This window comes from Nicotiana attenuata, unplaced genomic scaffold, assembly GCF_001879085.1.
Source record: "Nicotiana attenuata strain UT unplaced genomic scaffold, NIATTr2, whole genome shotgun sequence".
NCBI classification, from domain to species: Eukaryota; Viridiplantae; Streptophyta; class Magnoliopsida; order Solanales; family Solanaceae; genus Nicotiana; species Nicotiana attenuata.
Window position 1 is genome coordinate 6,231 of NW_017674315.1, and position 15,242 is coordinate 21,472.

Here is a 15,242-nt window from a genome sequence, read left to right on the forward strand (position 1 = left end):
CGCAAATTTTACAGGAGTTAGCAAAGTATACCGGTCCAGCATAATATGCTGGAGTTCGTACACAAATGCACCAGAACTCCCGTATATTATATTGGACCAGTCCCTGTTGCAGCAAAATAGTGGCTATTTTTCATTGACTTGGTAAACGCTGGCTATTTTTCATTGACCAGTGTAAAAACTGGCTATACCATGATATTTTAACGCGGAAAAGTCTTGATTGTGCTCAGCCAGTATATAATACTGGAAATTATGCTTTACCGGATTATATAATAACTCCAATTCTATAAACTTTACCAGATGATATGCTTTCACATATTAGATTCTGCAACATAATATACAGGAAGCAAAACATTTTAAAATTCAAACTACAAAATCTGCTTATATATCAACAAAGTATTAATATTTAACATATAATTCAAAAACTATGTTTATCAGGGTATTTACAATTCAAAGCTGCCATAATTTAAAGAATATTTACAAAAGTTATTCCCTTCATTTCCATAATCATCACCAACCATCTCTGGAGGACTTTCATACCCTGATTCGTGTTTCTATTCTGCCTGTGCCCACAGACTAAAACCAAGATACTGACGATAATATTTGATTGTATTGGGCACAATTGACATAACATCTTTACCCTGCATCAACATATCAACAAATCTTATAACAAATGCACCACAACTTGTGTTCCCTATCTGTTTTGGTGATTCTTTCCAGTGAAGAACAAATGGTTTATACTCATGCCCAAATGTAGGATGCAAGTCACCAAATTTACAATACTCCAAAACCATAGGAATAAATTCCTGAAATTGAAGAATCTGCTCTTTTATAACTTGATAATCATATCCCTGGTACACAGAATCATATACATCTATATTCTTCTCATTCAAGTCTAACACTGCCAGGTAATAATGAGTGCAACAATCTAAGGCAACTTCACCATCTACAATATGTGCAGGAACTCGAATCGGACAGAAAACTTTATCAACAGATGACCATGGAATCCCACATCTACGATTCTCACCCAATACATACTGAATAAGACCAAATCCCAATCCTTCATTCCAAAATTAAAATTCAGTAAATTTTTCTGGACGTTTATGCCAGTCATTATATGCAAATTCCATAGTGTCATTAAAGTCCAGATCTGTTGTTGTTGAAGCAAATGGATACTCATTGAAGTGATATATATGCTTCTTCCTCAAAAAATACATTACAACATCTACGTGCTGAATATAAAACAAAAAAAATATGTCAAGTATAATATGAAAGAAAATCAAAAGTTCACAACGTAAAAAATATATACATACCGCATCAGTTAATGTATACTTATCATCTACCATCTCTTTAAAGAACATTCTTGATTTGACTTTCTCATTGTAAAGTTCATATGGCTTTCCTTGCAGTACAGGATCTTTTTTGTAAATATCAGTTACATCCCTAAAAAAACAAGGACAAAACAAATATGAAAAACAAAAAAAAGTGAAATTTTAATAACATATATATCAAATAAAAATACAATAAACTAAATATCAAAACTCACTTTGGTAGACGAACTCTTCTCTTGTTCTCCTTTAAATATGCTTCAAAATTATCCTCAGCACGTTTGATTGTTTTACGATAATGCCAGCAACATCTTCGAACATATTTTGGATTCCAATTCAGACCTTTACATGTTCCCTTATATGGAGATTTTAAATGCCAACTGGCATTACAATTTCTTTTTCCTCTACCAAGCAATTCTTCTTCTACATTCGCACTTTGTGCAATCTGCGGTACTTGTGCTCCTGCCACTTCTTTTCCTTTACAGGAAGCAAAATTTTCTTTTTCATTTTCACCTTGTACCTTCTTATCATCTAGTTGAGAAACAAACTTAGCAACTTTAAGAGGAGAAACATAAATTCCCTCATCCACACTTGAATACAAAACAATATTTTTATCAGAATTATTTTTTTGTATATCAGCAGAAACAGATTGTTCAGCAGGGGTGCGATCAACAGTAGGTTCGGGATAATTTGAAATACTTGACTAAGACAAAATATTAAACTTAGGGCATGAATCCACAGAATTCCTCTTTTGTTTCCTAGTATACAATTTTCCCTGCTTCAAAAAAAGCAAAAAAGAAATGGAGAGATTATTAGAACTGAAAAACATAATGAAATGAAATAAATTATACATATACAATATAATTTACTAGATAAAACAGTCTACAGATGCTAGTTTTCCAGTATAATATACTGGAGAAAAAGATTACACATATGTGATGTCCCGTATATTATACTGGATTGAAACAAAACTCAACTATATGCTAGACCAAACTCAACTTGTCCAGTATAATATACTGGAAAAAAAATTACACACAGGTGGTGTCCTGTATATTATACTGGATTGAAACAAAATTCAACTATATGCTGTCCCAAACTCAACACCTCCAAGTATAATATAATGGAAAAAAAGATTACACACACGTGATGTCCTGTATATTATACTGGATTGAAACAAAACTCAACTATATGCTAGCCCAAACTCAACTCCTCCAGTATAATATAATCGAAAAAAAGATTACACACAGGTGATGTCCCGTAAAATATACTGGGACGAAACAAGACTCAACTATATTATAATATTCATCCAGTGTAACATACTGGAAGATAAACATACACAAGACAGACTCCCAGTATAATATACTGCACAAAATTTTACTAAATTTAATAAACAAAAAACATAATCAAAACCCACATAGTTGACGTTTACTATTCGCACACAGCAGACGTCCAGTAAAATATAATGGGATGAAACAAAACTCAACTATATTATAATATTAATCCAGTATAACATGCTGGAAGATAAACATACACAAGACAGACTTCCAGTATAATATACTGAACAAAATTTTTTCTAAATTTAATAAACAAAAAACATAATCAAAACCCACACAGTAGACGTCTACTATTCGCACACAGCAGACGTCCAGTAAAATATAATGGGATAAAACAAAACTCAACTATATTATAATATTAATCCAGTATAACATGCTGGAAGATAAACATACACAAGACAGACTTCCAATATAATATACTGAACAAAATTTTACTAAATTTAATAAACAAAAAACATAATCAAAACCCACACAGTAGACGTCTACTATTCGCACACAGCAGATGTCCCGTAAAATATAATGGAATGAAACAAAACTCAACTATATCAAAATTTGACAAGAACTAAAATACAGATGAAACAAGAAAATACTTGAAAATTAAACCTAATATATAGAGACTAGAAAAAATTTGAAAAAGAAATTACTAGAATGACAAAATTACCAGAAATAAGACAAACTAATGAACAGAGAAAAATCATAAAAGTTAAAATAGAACAAATATTTAAACCCTAACAGTACTGAAATCAACAATAATAACGAAAATTAAACCTAAACAACCAACAATAATAACGAAAATTCAAACACATTATCGTAAAAAACAAAACTCACCCATAATTTTGAAGAAAATTGGACATAACCCAGACAAGATTCGAAGAAAAGTGCTTTCTCAGGAAAGCTAAATCCGTACAATGCTATAAAACAAAGAGAAAGGCGATAAAAAGTTACTAAACAGTATGTTAAAAAGGTCAAGGGCAGTTATGTCATTTTACCATATATTTTAAGTTAAAATAGCTAGAAATCGATTACATTTAGATTGGTGGCTATTTTTCAATAGCCAACCGAAAAACTGGCTACGCCATACAATTTTGACAAAATTTTCTATAATGATGGACCTTTGATTAAAAAAAGGAAAAAAATAGCAAGTTTACAAATTAGTACAAGTTACAAATACAAATAGGGTAGATATGTAATGAAAAGACGACGGGTATACATTTTGGGGTAATAGGGATCCGTATAACTGAGTAATATGTTGGAAATGGAAGGATAAAGGAAGTCATTATGCACAGCGTATATAAACGCAACGAACCCTGAACTGAGTTCCCACATCTTCAATCAGACAAAACATATTTAGTATATCTTCTTCCTTCGGAGCTCCATTGATGATCTTCTTCATCCATCCTGTTTAATATAAACACATCAGATCTGTATTGATCATCGCAAAAGTTTTAATCATGTAAGCTAATTCATCATTTTTCTTTTCCTTTTTTGTTTTTAATTGATTTTTTTTTTGTTTTGTGATTCAAACGTATAATTTGAAAATAATTTCTGAAATTTTGAGCTGTTTGTTATACGACCAGGATATTAAAGGATCGGAGAGAGTTTCATTCCTGAAACGCAGACTCAATCACTCGCTATGTAAGTTTCTACTTTCTGGTGCTAATTTCTCTTTATTGATTTTTTATTTATTTATAAATTTCGGATAGTTACTGTGTGTGAGTTTATTTCTGATAAATTGAACACCTTTAGCTCTTTTGGATTTTGGAAGTTAAACTTTTGAAGATTCATATTAGTTAGTTTTAATGTTTTTCAGCTCGGAGATTGTTCTTTTTATTTACTACTATACGTGTTTTTTATTAGAGTTGTTAGAATCCTATCTATGAAAATGAAAGTTTTTGCTTGGGAGAGAAAAAATAACTCTAGCGTAATCTTGTACACCTTTTTTTGTGGATCTTGAAAATGTTGTTAAGGCTTAGTTCAGGTGGCGTCGCTGTAAAAGTTGGCGTTTGTCAATTTTTATCTCAGAATATGTTAGTATTGGGTTTGAACTGAACCATAGCCATAGGAAAACAAGAACGAGAGGATGAAATCTACTTTTTTTGTATAACTGAGAAAATGGTCAGAAATCATTGGGATTTTCAAATGCAGTAGTTTCCTTTTTTACTTTCCTAAGTTCATATCTGTTGGAGTAGTTAAATTGATTCAACTGAAAGGACACATGTGAAACAAGTGATTTCCCTTTCCTGGCCAGCAAATCCATAAACTCTGTCCAGTTTCTTCTTGCATTTTTAGCATACAATTATCTGCTAATTTTTTAACTTCATACAATTGTTTATCTTAAATTCTTCACATTCTCTGGTGGGATACAAGTATAACTTTCTGTTAGCTTTTTCACAGGTTCTCCTGATCATCTCGCTTGGCGCTGCACTTTATCGAGGGTTTAAGGACCTATATTCATCCTATTCGATGGCTGATAGCCGGAATGGTAATGTCAAGGTTTCTAATGACAAAGCATCCGGATCAGCCAATGCTTATGCCATCAATCTGGAGAACTTCGGTAAAAGATTGAAAATGTTATACGCCCACTGGACTGAACACAATGATGAACTTTGGGGAGCTTCTGAAGTTCTTGCCATAGGAACTCCTCCTCCATCTGAGGATCTGCGGTATCTGAAGTCATCAGCTTTGAATATGTGGTTGGTCGGGTATGAATTTCCTGATACTATCATGGTTTTCATGAAGAAGCAGATCCATTTCCTTTGTAGCCAAAAGAAGGCCTCCTTACTTGAAGCTGTCAAGCAAACCTCTAAGGACGTTGTAGGAGTGGATGTTGTTATGCATGTAAGGGCTAAAAAAGATGACGGAACGGGTGCAATGGATGCAATATTTCAAGCTATACAAGATCAGTCAGTGTCAAATGGTGATGATATGCCTGTTGTTGGACACATTGCAAGAGAAGCTCCTGAAGGGATTCTTTTAGAAACCTGGACTGAGAAGCTAAAGAATACACAATTTCAGCTCAGTGATGTAACTAATGGATTCTCTGATCTGTTTGCTGTCAAGGACACTGCTGAAATTATGAATGTGAAGAAAGCTGCTTATCTGACTTCATCCGTGATGAAGCACTTTGTAGTCCCAAAGCTGGAAAGGGTTATCGATGAGGAGAAGAAGGTGACACATTCTTCACTAATGGATGACACTGAAAAGGTCATACTTGAACCTGCAAAAATTAAAGTGAAGTTAAAGGCAGATAATGTTGACATCTGTTACCCTCCGATTTTTCAGAGTGGAGGAGAGTTTGATCTGAGACCAAGTGCGTCAAGCAATGAGCAGAATCTTTACTATGATTCGACTAGTGTGATTATCTGCGCAATTGGTTCTCGATATAATAGTTACTGCTCAAATGTTGCTCGGACCTTTCTAATTGATGCCAATCCATTGCAAAGCAAGGCTTATGAAGTCCTCCTGAAGGCCCATGATGCTGCAATTGGAGCTCTGAAAACAGGAAACAAGGCTGGTGATTCCTACCTAGCAGCACTCAGTGTAGTCGAAAAGGAGGCACCTGAATTGGTTGCAAACTTGACGAAATCTGCAGGAACTGGAATTGGGCTTGAGTTCCGTGAATCAGGGTTAAACCTTAACGGCAAGAATGATAGAATGCTGAAATCTGGCATGGTTTTTAACGTGTCTCTTGGGTTTCAGAATTTGCAAACAGAGTCTAAAAACCCAAAAACTGAAAAATTTTGTGTCTTGCTTGCTGATACAGTTGTTATTGGTCAAAATGCTCCAGAAGTGGTGACTTCTATGAGTTCTAAAGCTGTAAAGGATGTGGCGTACTCATTCAATGAGGATGAAGAAGAAGAGGAGGTGCAGCCGAAGGTCAAAGCTAAGCCTGTAGCCGCCGATGGACTCTCATCCAAGGCTATGCTTAGGTCAGTTAACCATGAGACATCAAGGGAGGAACTAAGGCGGCAACACCAGGCAGAATTGGCCCGCCAAAAGAACGAAGAAACTGCACGGAGGCTCACAGGAGGAAGTTCTGGGGGGTCAGATAGCCGTGGAGCTGTGAAAGCCACTGGTGAACTGGTTGCATATAAGAACGTCAATGATCTGCCACCTCCAAGAGATTTGATGATTCAGGTTGACCAGAAGAACGAGGCTATTCTTTTACCTATTCATGGAACCATGATACCATTCCATGTCTCCACTGTGAAAAGTGTATCTAGTCAACAAGATACTAACCGTACCTGCTATATCCGAATAATGTTCAATGTTCCTGGCACTCCATTCACTCCTCATGACACAAATAGTCTAAAGTTCCAGGGGTCAATATATGTTAAAGAAGTATCATTTCGTTCAAAGGACCCAAGGCACATCACTGAAGTGGTTCAACAAATAAGATCCCTTCGCAGGCAGGTTGTCTCTAGAGAATCAGAGAGAGCTGAGAGAGCAACTTTAGTAACACAGGAGAAACTTCAAGTTGCTGGAGCCAAATTTAAGCCAATAAAATTGTCAGATCTGTGGATTCGTCCAGTATTTGGTGGTCGGGGGAGAAAGCTTCCTGGTACTCTAGAGGCTCATACAAATGGATTCCGCTATGGAACTTCAAGGTCAGATGAGAAAGTGGATGTTATGTATGGTAACATCAAACATGCATTCTTCCAGCCAGCAGAAAAGGAAATGATTACCGTCCTCCACTTTCACCTGCGCAATCACATAATGGTGGGAAACAAGAAAACCAAGGACGTGCAGTTCTATGTTGAAGTGATGGATGTTGTGCAGACAATTGGAGGTGGAAAAAGATCTGCTTATGATCCTGATGAAATCGAGGAGGAACAACGTGAAAGGGATCGGAAAAATAAGATCAACATGGAATTCCAAACATTTGTGAACAAGGTGAATGACCTCTGGGGCCAGCCTCACTTTAAAGGGCTTGATTTGGAGTTTGATCAGCCGTTGAGAGAGCTTGGGTTCCACGGGGTACCCCACAAGTCAACAGCTTTTATAGTCCCAACATCTAGCTGCCTTGTTGAGCTCGTAGAGACACCTTTTGTTGTGATCACTCTCAATGAGATTGAGATAGTCAACCTAGAGAGAGTTGGGCTTGGGCAGAAAAATTTTGACATGACAATTGTATTCAAGGATTTCAAAAGAGATGTTATGCGAATTGATTCTATTCCTTCAACTTCCCTTGATGGTATCAAGGAGTGGCTTGATACAACTGACCTTAAGTACTACGAGAGCAGACTGAATCTGAACTGGCGTCAGATACTGAAAACAATTACTGATGATCCAGAAGAATTCATAGAGAATGGCGGATGGGAGTTTTTGAATTTAGAAGGTACTGATTCGGAATCCGACCACTCACAGGAGTCTGATCAAGGATATGAACCTTCAGATGTAGAGCCTGTCTCGTCAGACGAGGAAGATGATGAAAGCGAATCAGTAGTGGAGTCAGAAGATGATGAAGGAGAGGACTCAGAGGAATACTCCGAAGAAGAAGGAAAAACATGGGAAGAATTAGAAAGAGAAGCAAGCAATGCCGACAGAGAGAAAGGAGCGGAATCAGACAGTGACGATGATAGGAAGAGGAGGAATATGAAGGCTTTTGGGAAAGGTCGTCCTCCAGAGAGAAGAAATCTCGCTAGCAACATATCCAAAAGACCCAGGTTTAGGTAAAGAGTGACAGTGGTAGCCTGCTATTCCGTTCTAGGCTTTTGTTTAGGCTACATAAGGTCATTATAAGCAGCTGTAAAATATTTATGAGACAACTGAGTTAGACTTGGGTCTTTCTTGTAGTATAGTGGTGCTCTCTTTTTCTGTGTTTGCGAAGTAGTTTATTGGTGTAACATAAGATTATGCAACTTAAGTTGGGTTAAGTTTCAGTTCATCCATTGACGTTGTCTTCTCATTTTTCAGAACTTTGGCAGTTGTTATTCAACTACATTTTCAAGGACAAGTAGGATAAATGTTCGTCTCTTATAGTACAAAAGCTCGTGTTCTACCTATCGTTTAGTGTTACAGGAATACCTGGGAGTATTTAGCATTATCGCATATACTATAAGCTTGTAAATATTTGGATACATATGTGTCATAGGTATGCACTAGGCTACTACAGCTTGAAATGAGAATGTGACTGCATGGCTTAAATCTTTTGTGAAATGATCTGAAACTGGTACCAGTTGATGAATGTATGTGGCTGACACGTTTGGCAATTTGTCTGTCCAAATTCGAACAGCCATTCGCAAATTACCACCACAGTACTATGTTGCGCAACATCCTACCGCTTGATTTCATAAGGCAAAATTAGAAATATGGTGTTATTTACGTGTTTTATGCCCCCTTTAGTTCTACTTTCAGTTAAGCTACTTGAAGAACTAGGGGCAACAGTGCAAAAATGGGAAGATGTATTCGAAATCATATGCATCTTTTATTGTTTTTTGCTTTTTTTCCTGTCCCATGGATAACCAATTGAGAGAGGCAGACTTCTGATTTTCAGACAACTTAGGATGGAATACGTTATGAGAACCAACATTTGATGCAACTTTGATGTTGAAATCCTGTAGAGTTATAGGAAGTACCTTGAACAGAGGCATGGCTGTCAATGTTAACAATGGAATGAAGATCATCACTTATCCCATTGTTATTTATTGGCTATAAGATTCTACTCATGATCAATATGCCTGCCGTGTCTCTTGGGAGCAATTTTCTGCGCTCGGATGAGGAGCGCATGATCTAGCAGATTGTCTTATTGCTACAGAAATATTAACAATTCCAATACGAAACAGAAGCTTCAAATGTCTATCAGTAGAATCGCATACTAAAAAGGACAAAATGAAAAGGCCAAGCTAAGGCATGTACAGCTAGAATTTCTAATCTGACATGCTTAAAATTCGTCCCAAGACAATTTGCCAAATATATGCAACTTTCAGACAAACAATCTGCAGGTTTCTCAAAGGCAAAACAGATAAAAGCATTAGACATATGTTTCCGCAGATTTGAAGTTACTAATTTACAAGATCAAAATTACCTACTTGAAACCAAAAGCAGTGAAAGAAGAAACAAAATGAAAGCAATTCTAAGATTCAGAATAAGTTAAGACAACTATTTCTAGGCAGCTTGATTCTGCGCATCCTGAAGGAACCTAATAAAGAAACGGCCTTCTAACACATCTACCTGAACTTCATTCGCTTGCTGGCAGCAGAATTGGGACCAACTCGTGACTTGCCAAAATTCTTCTTTCTCTTCCTCTTCTCATCCTCGCTATCTGATTCATTCCCATTCTCCCTATCTGCATAGCTTGCTTCTTTCTCCAGCTCTTCCCATGTTTTACCTTTTTCTTCCTCTGACTCTTCATCTTCTTCTTCTTCCTCATCATCTTCAGACTCAACCAGAGATTCACTATCAGACTCATCATCATCAGAATCTGACTCAGGTTCAGCATCTGAAGGTTCATAACCTTGGTCTGATTCTGAATCTCCAGATGATGAGTCAGTACCTTCCAAGTTTAAAAATTCCCAGCCACCATCATCAATAAACTTCTGTGGCTCATCAGTTATGGTCTTCAACACTTGACGCCAATTCAGATTCACCTTGCTCTCATAATACTTGATGTCAGTTGTGTCGAGCCATTCCTTGATGCCATCAAGGGATGAAATAGGGATTGAATCTATCCGCATGACGTCACGCTTGAAGTCCTTAAAAACAATAGCCATATCACAGTTCTTCTGCCCAAATCCAACTCTTTCCAAATTAACAATCTCAATCTCACTTAGGGTTATCACAAGGAATGGGGTCTCTACCAACTCAACCAAACAGCTGGAGGCTGGTACAATGAATGCAGATGATTTATAGGGCACCCCATGGAACCCAAGTTCTCTCAGAGGTTGATCAAATTCCAGGTCGAGTCCCTTAAACTGAGGCTGGCTCCAAATATCATTCACCCGGTTCACAAAATTTTGGAAGTCCATGTTGATTTTGTTCTTCCGATCTCTTTCCCTCTGTTCTTCCTCAATCTCATCTGGATCATATGCCGACCTCTTTCCACCTCCAAGCGTCTGGACCACATCCATTACCTCAACATAGAACTGAACATCCTTGGTCTTCTTGTTCCCCACCATGATGTGGTTGTGCAGATGAAAGTGAACAAGGGTAATCATCTCCTTCTCTGCTGGCTGGAAGAAGGCATGCTTGATATTACCATACATGATGTCAACACGTTCATCTTGTCTTGTGGTTGAATACCGGAAACCATTGGCATGAGCTTCCAGTGTACCAGTAAGCTTTCGTGCACGACCACCAAATGTGGGACGGATCCATAAGTCAGGCAGCCTAACTGGCTTGAATTTATTCCCTGCAAGGACAAGCTTTTCCTGAGTCACTAAAGTTGCTCTTTCAGCTCTCTCGGACTCCCTTGCCATAACATTGCGTCGAAGTGTTTTAATCACCTGGACCACCTCACTTATGTGCCTAGGATCCTTGGAACGAAACGAAACTTCCTTTAGGTAAATGGCACCTTGATTCTTTGATGCATTTGCATCAGTAGGTGAGAAAGGGGCACCAGGAACATTAAATATGATTCGGATGTAGCAGTTACGGTTGGTGTCCTGTTGGCTTGAAACAGTCTTAACAGTAGCCACATGGAAAGGAACCATATTACCATATATTGGTAGAAGGATGGCTTCATTCTTCTGGTCAACCTGAATAACCATCTCTCTGGGTGGTGGCAGGTCATTGATACTCTTATAGGCAACAACATCAGTTGAAGACCTAGCAGTGCCCCTGCTATTCCCAGTTAAGTTTTCTGCACCGGCAAGACGTCGAGCAGTCTCTTCATTCTTCTGACGGGCAAGTTCTTCCTGGTGCAGCCTCCTCTTCTCTTCTTTTGAAATTTCATGATTGTCAGACCTAAGTGTTGCCTTGGCATGCATGGTCTCCCTACCATTGGACTTGGCTTTCACTTGCGGCTCCTCTTCTTCATCATCCTCATTGAAGGAATAGGCCACATCCTTCAAAGCTTTGGAGCTCAAATGGGTGATCACATCATGGCCATCCTTTGTGACAATCACTGTATCTGCTAGCAAAAGTGAAAAATTCAGACTCTTTTCACTTTTGGTCTCATTCTGCAAATTGTGGAAACCAAGTGACACATTGAAAACCATTCCCGGTCTCAACAGTTTATCATTCTTAGCATTAAGGATCAACCCTGACTCCCGAAACTCAAGACCGATCCCTGTCCCAGCAGATTTTGTCAGGTTGTTAACCAATTCAGGAGCGTCCCTGTCAACCACAGCAAGAGCTGCTTGATAAACAGCACTAACCTTGTTACCAGCTTTCAATGCACCAATTGCTGCCTCCTGGGCTTTAAGAAGTACTTCATAAGCTTTAGTCTGCATCTGAGTGGAATCAATTAGAAACGTTCTGGCAAGATTCGAACAATAGCTGCTGTATCGTGAACCAATTGCACATATGATGACACTGGCAGAATCATAATACAAACCATCATCGTTGCTTGTAGCACTGGGTCTAAGATCAAAAACACCACCGCTCTGAAAGATTGGAGGGTAACAAATATCAACATTCTCAGCTTTCAGCTTCACCTTGACTTTAGCAGGGTCCAGAATAGCCTTTTCTGTGTCATCCATTAACGAGGAATGTGTTACTTTCTTCTCCTCATCAATTACTTTCTCAAGCTTCGGAACAACAAAGTTCTTCATAGCAGAAGCAGTCAGATGTGCAGCTTTCTTCACGTTTGTTAGCTCATTTTGGTCCTTTACAGCAAAAAGGTCAGAAAGTCCATTCGACACATCAATAAGCTGAAGGCCAGAATCTTTTATCTTCTTAGTCCATGTCTCCAAGAGCTTTCCTTCAGGGCCTTCTCGTGCAATATTTCCAATAACAGGGGCATCATAAGCATCAGATATTGACTGCTGACGGATAGCATGGAGCACGTTTTCCATTTGAGTAGACCCATCTTCGCTTTTGGCCTTCACATGCATGACAACTTCCACGCCTACAGCCTCTTTAGCAGTCGATTTCACAACATTCAGCAATGAAGCTTTCTTTTGGCTACAGAGAAAATGTATCTGCTTATTTCCGAAGACCATTATAGTCTCAGGGAACTCATATCCAAGTAACCAAATATTTACAGCTGAGGATTTCAAGTATCTCAAGTCCTCTGAAGGCGGTGGAGTAGCTATAGCAAGGACATCAGAAGAGCCCCAAAACTCATCTTTATGTTCACGCCAATGTGAATATAAGTTTTGCAGTCGCCTACTAAAAGTGTTGAAGTCAATTGTATAAGCATTTCCACCTGTCGCATTCCCATTAGCAGGGGGACCATTTCCTTGTTTTTGTTCTGGCATTGTATGGCTATGACTCCTTGACTAATCTGGACAAGAAAACACAAAAAGTGCACAAGTTACTTAAAGAAGGAGAATATAACAAATGCAATCTTAAGAGATCCTCTCTACAAATTCCAACAACTCCAGTTTCAAAAATCTAAAATATGTCTGCTGAGTAAGCATTGTTAAATCATCATTCCTTTAGAATTTTAAAAAACTTGAAACTCATATGGACAATCTCACACTGTTTTCATAGTTATATATATATGATAAATATCACTCACAAGAACCCAATGTCTCGCCATTTTTGTCAATAAGTACTGTATCTCAGTTGCGGAGTTGCCCATTAAAACAAGTATTTAGTTTTTTGTAGATAAAAGAGAACGGGTAAATTATCCAATGCAATTTCTTGGTATGCAACAAATGAGGTCAATTAATGAATTGCCAAGCACAGCCCTTCAAGCTATGGGAAATTCAAAAGGCAAGACATGAAGAGACTCTTTAAGGATATACAATAACTTGGAGATAAATTAAAAATAGGGAAAGGAAAACGTGAAATTACTATGACAGCCACCATAATCCATGATTTTCAGAAAAATTTAATTTCCAAGAAAGCATATTTTAACTGCTTGATGCATCTTCCTCATAAAAACAACAAAGGACCCACCACAATCAACGAACAACTCATAACTATTGAGACACATTTTACACTTTTTTGTGTGTGTGAAGTTGATACTCAATATACATGTTCTCATGAAAACTATTGGACTTTGAACAGAATTATAGCAAAAACTTAAAAACACCAAATAGATTAAGAGCCTACAGAAGATTCCACATTATACAAATATACCAACTTTAATTAAACATTGTATGTCCTGGGCAAGTATAAAAGCTTTATCTTATTCTGATAAACGTGGGGCTTTCTGTACCCACATAGTAAAACAATGCAAAACTGAATGGTCAAGAGCTGACACTTTAAACTCACAGAAACAGACTAACACCAATTCTCCAAGTAAGACAAAATAAGGTTCACCGAAGCTACTGCATAATAAATACTACAAGCTCTCGAAAACAAAGATAACAAATGTCTAACCAATATAGTACTATATTGCACACAAAAGACTACCCCAAAAAACACAACCTCCAATTGCCCCAATTTAGGGTTCTATAACACACGCTTTAAAAACAAAGTAGAAATATACCCCACAGAAAACATCATATTTCACACAACAACCACACTTGAAAACACCAATATTCACAAACTTAGACTTAAAAAGGCAGCCCGCATTCAGCCTAGCCTGGTAAAGCATAAGTGGCTGATTCAACGGCTCGAACCCATGACCCTATAAGTCACACAGAGACAAGACAAATTTACAGTTGATCCAATGCTCCCCGTCGACTCCAACACAATACATCATATTCACAAACTTAGACTCCAGCCTCAAAATTATGGTTGGCTAAGCTACTACAAATGTGACAAATGCTCCCGGATATATTCCATATGGAAAAGCACAAACCCTGAAAAATCCCTACAATGTAACAAAACTAGGATCCTTACCACAAATTAGGGTTTTGAAAGTCACATGCAAAGAGGAAACGTGCTCAAATTAAAGAGACAAATAAAGGGGGGAAACTCACATAGTTCGTTCTCACGAGTTGAGCAAAGAACACGAAACCCTATTAGGGTTTCAAAACTTGACAATTGGGAGTAGTGCGCGGCGCAATGAGTAGATTAAGGATTTCGAAATAGTACTATATTTCATAAACACGAAAAGTGTTCAAATGAGCACTGAAAAACGGATCGAACAGTGAAAAAAACGTAGAAAATCTAAGCACGAGGAAATGATTGGAAAATAGAGAAAAATTTTGATGAACGAAAATGAAAACTGCGAATTTCTAAGGAAGCATTGAGTGAAACAAAGGGGTTTAGAGAATGGGAGCGAATGACTGATTTGAAAACCGAAAGGGTTTTGGAAATTTGATACTAGTTATATTCATCACTGATATGAAAAGGGTCTCGGATTACAAGGAATTACACTGATTGCCAGTTGGGATTATGCAACTGTAAAGGGTATATTGGTATTTTTAAATATGTCAGGGAGCAGCAGTGAGCTGTCAATTGAAGTGCGCTGCGTGGATAAAAATTGCGACGTCGTTTCGGTTCATGCGTTTTACGAATGGCGGGAATATAGAAGCATGTTTCCCACCAAAATCATCTCACTATTCAAATAGCCAGGAAAGCT

General features: G+C 37.7%; 2 protein-coding genes across 3 annotated transcripts; one reads left to right on the forward strand and one right to left on the reverse strand.

The window, feature by feature from the left end:
* Window positions 1–3,895: 3,895 nt before the first annotated feature.
* Window positions 3,896–8,612, forward strand: LOC109218396 (FACT complex subunit SPT16-like). Its single transcript, XM_019382763.1, has 3 exons — window positions 3,896–4,112; window positions 4,237–4,294; window positions 5,054–8,612. The coding sequence occupies exon 3, from the start codon at window positions 5,123–5,125 to the stop codon at window positions 8,333–8,335; it is 3,213 nt and encodes a 1,070-aa protein (XP_019238308.1). The 5' UTR covers window positions 3,896–4,112; window positions 4,237–4,294; window positions 5,054–5,122; the 3' UTR covers window positions 8,336–8,612.
* A 936-nt stretch (window positions 8,613–9,548) lies between these two features.
* On the reverse strand, window positions 9,549–14,959 carry LOC109218397 (FACT complex subunit SPT16-like). Of its 2 annotated transcripts, none has more exons than XM_019382765.1 (2): window positions 14,638–14,959; window positions 9,549–13,041 (listed from the first exon to the last, which is right to left on the reverse strand). In XM_019382765.1, exon 2 carries the CDS (start codon window positions 13,018–13,020, stop codon window positions 9,829–9,831), a length of 3,192 nt encoding a protein of 1,063 aa, XP_019238310.1. In that variant the 5' UTR covers window positions 13,021–13,041; window positions 14,638–14,959; the 3' UTR covers window positions 9,549–9,828. The 2 variants fall into 2 exon arrangements, with proteins under 2 accessions (XP_019238310.1, XP_019238309.1); XM_019382764.1 differs by having other exon boundaries at window positions 9,549–13,046.
* Window positions 14,960–15,242: the final 283 nt, after the last annotated feature.

Excerpts from the sequence above, each read along its gene's own strand:
- LOC109218397 (XM_019382765.1), bottom strand. The coding sequence starts at position 13,020 with ATGCCAGAACAAAAACAAGGAAATGGTCCCCCTGCTAATGGGAATGCG.
- LOC109218396 (XM_019382763.1), top strand. The coding sequence starts at position 5,123 with ATGGCTGATAGCCGGAATGGTAATGTCAAGGTTTCTAATGACAAAGCA.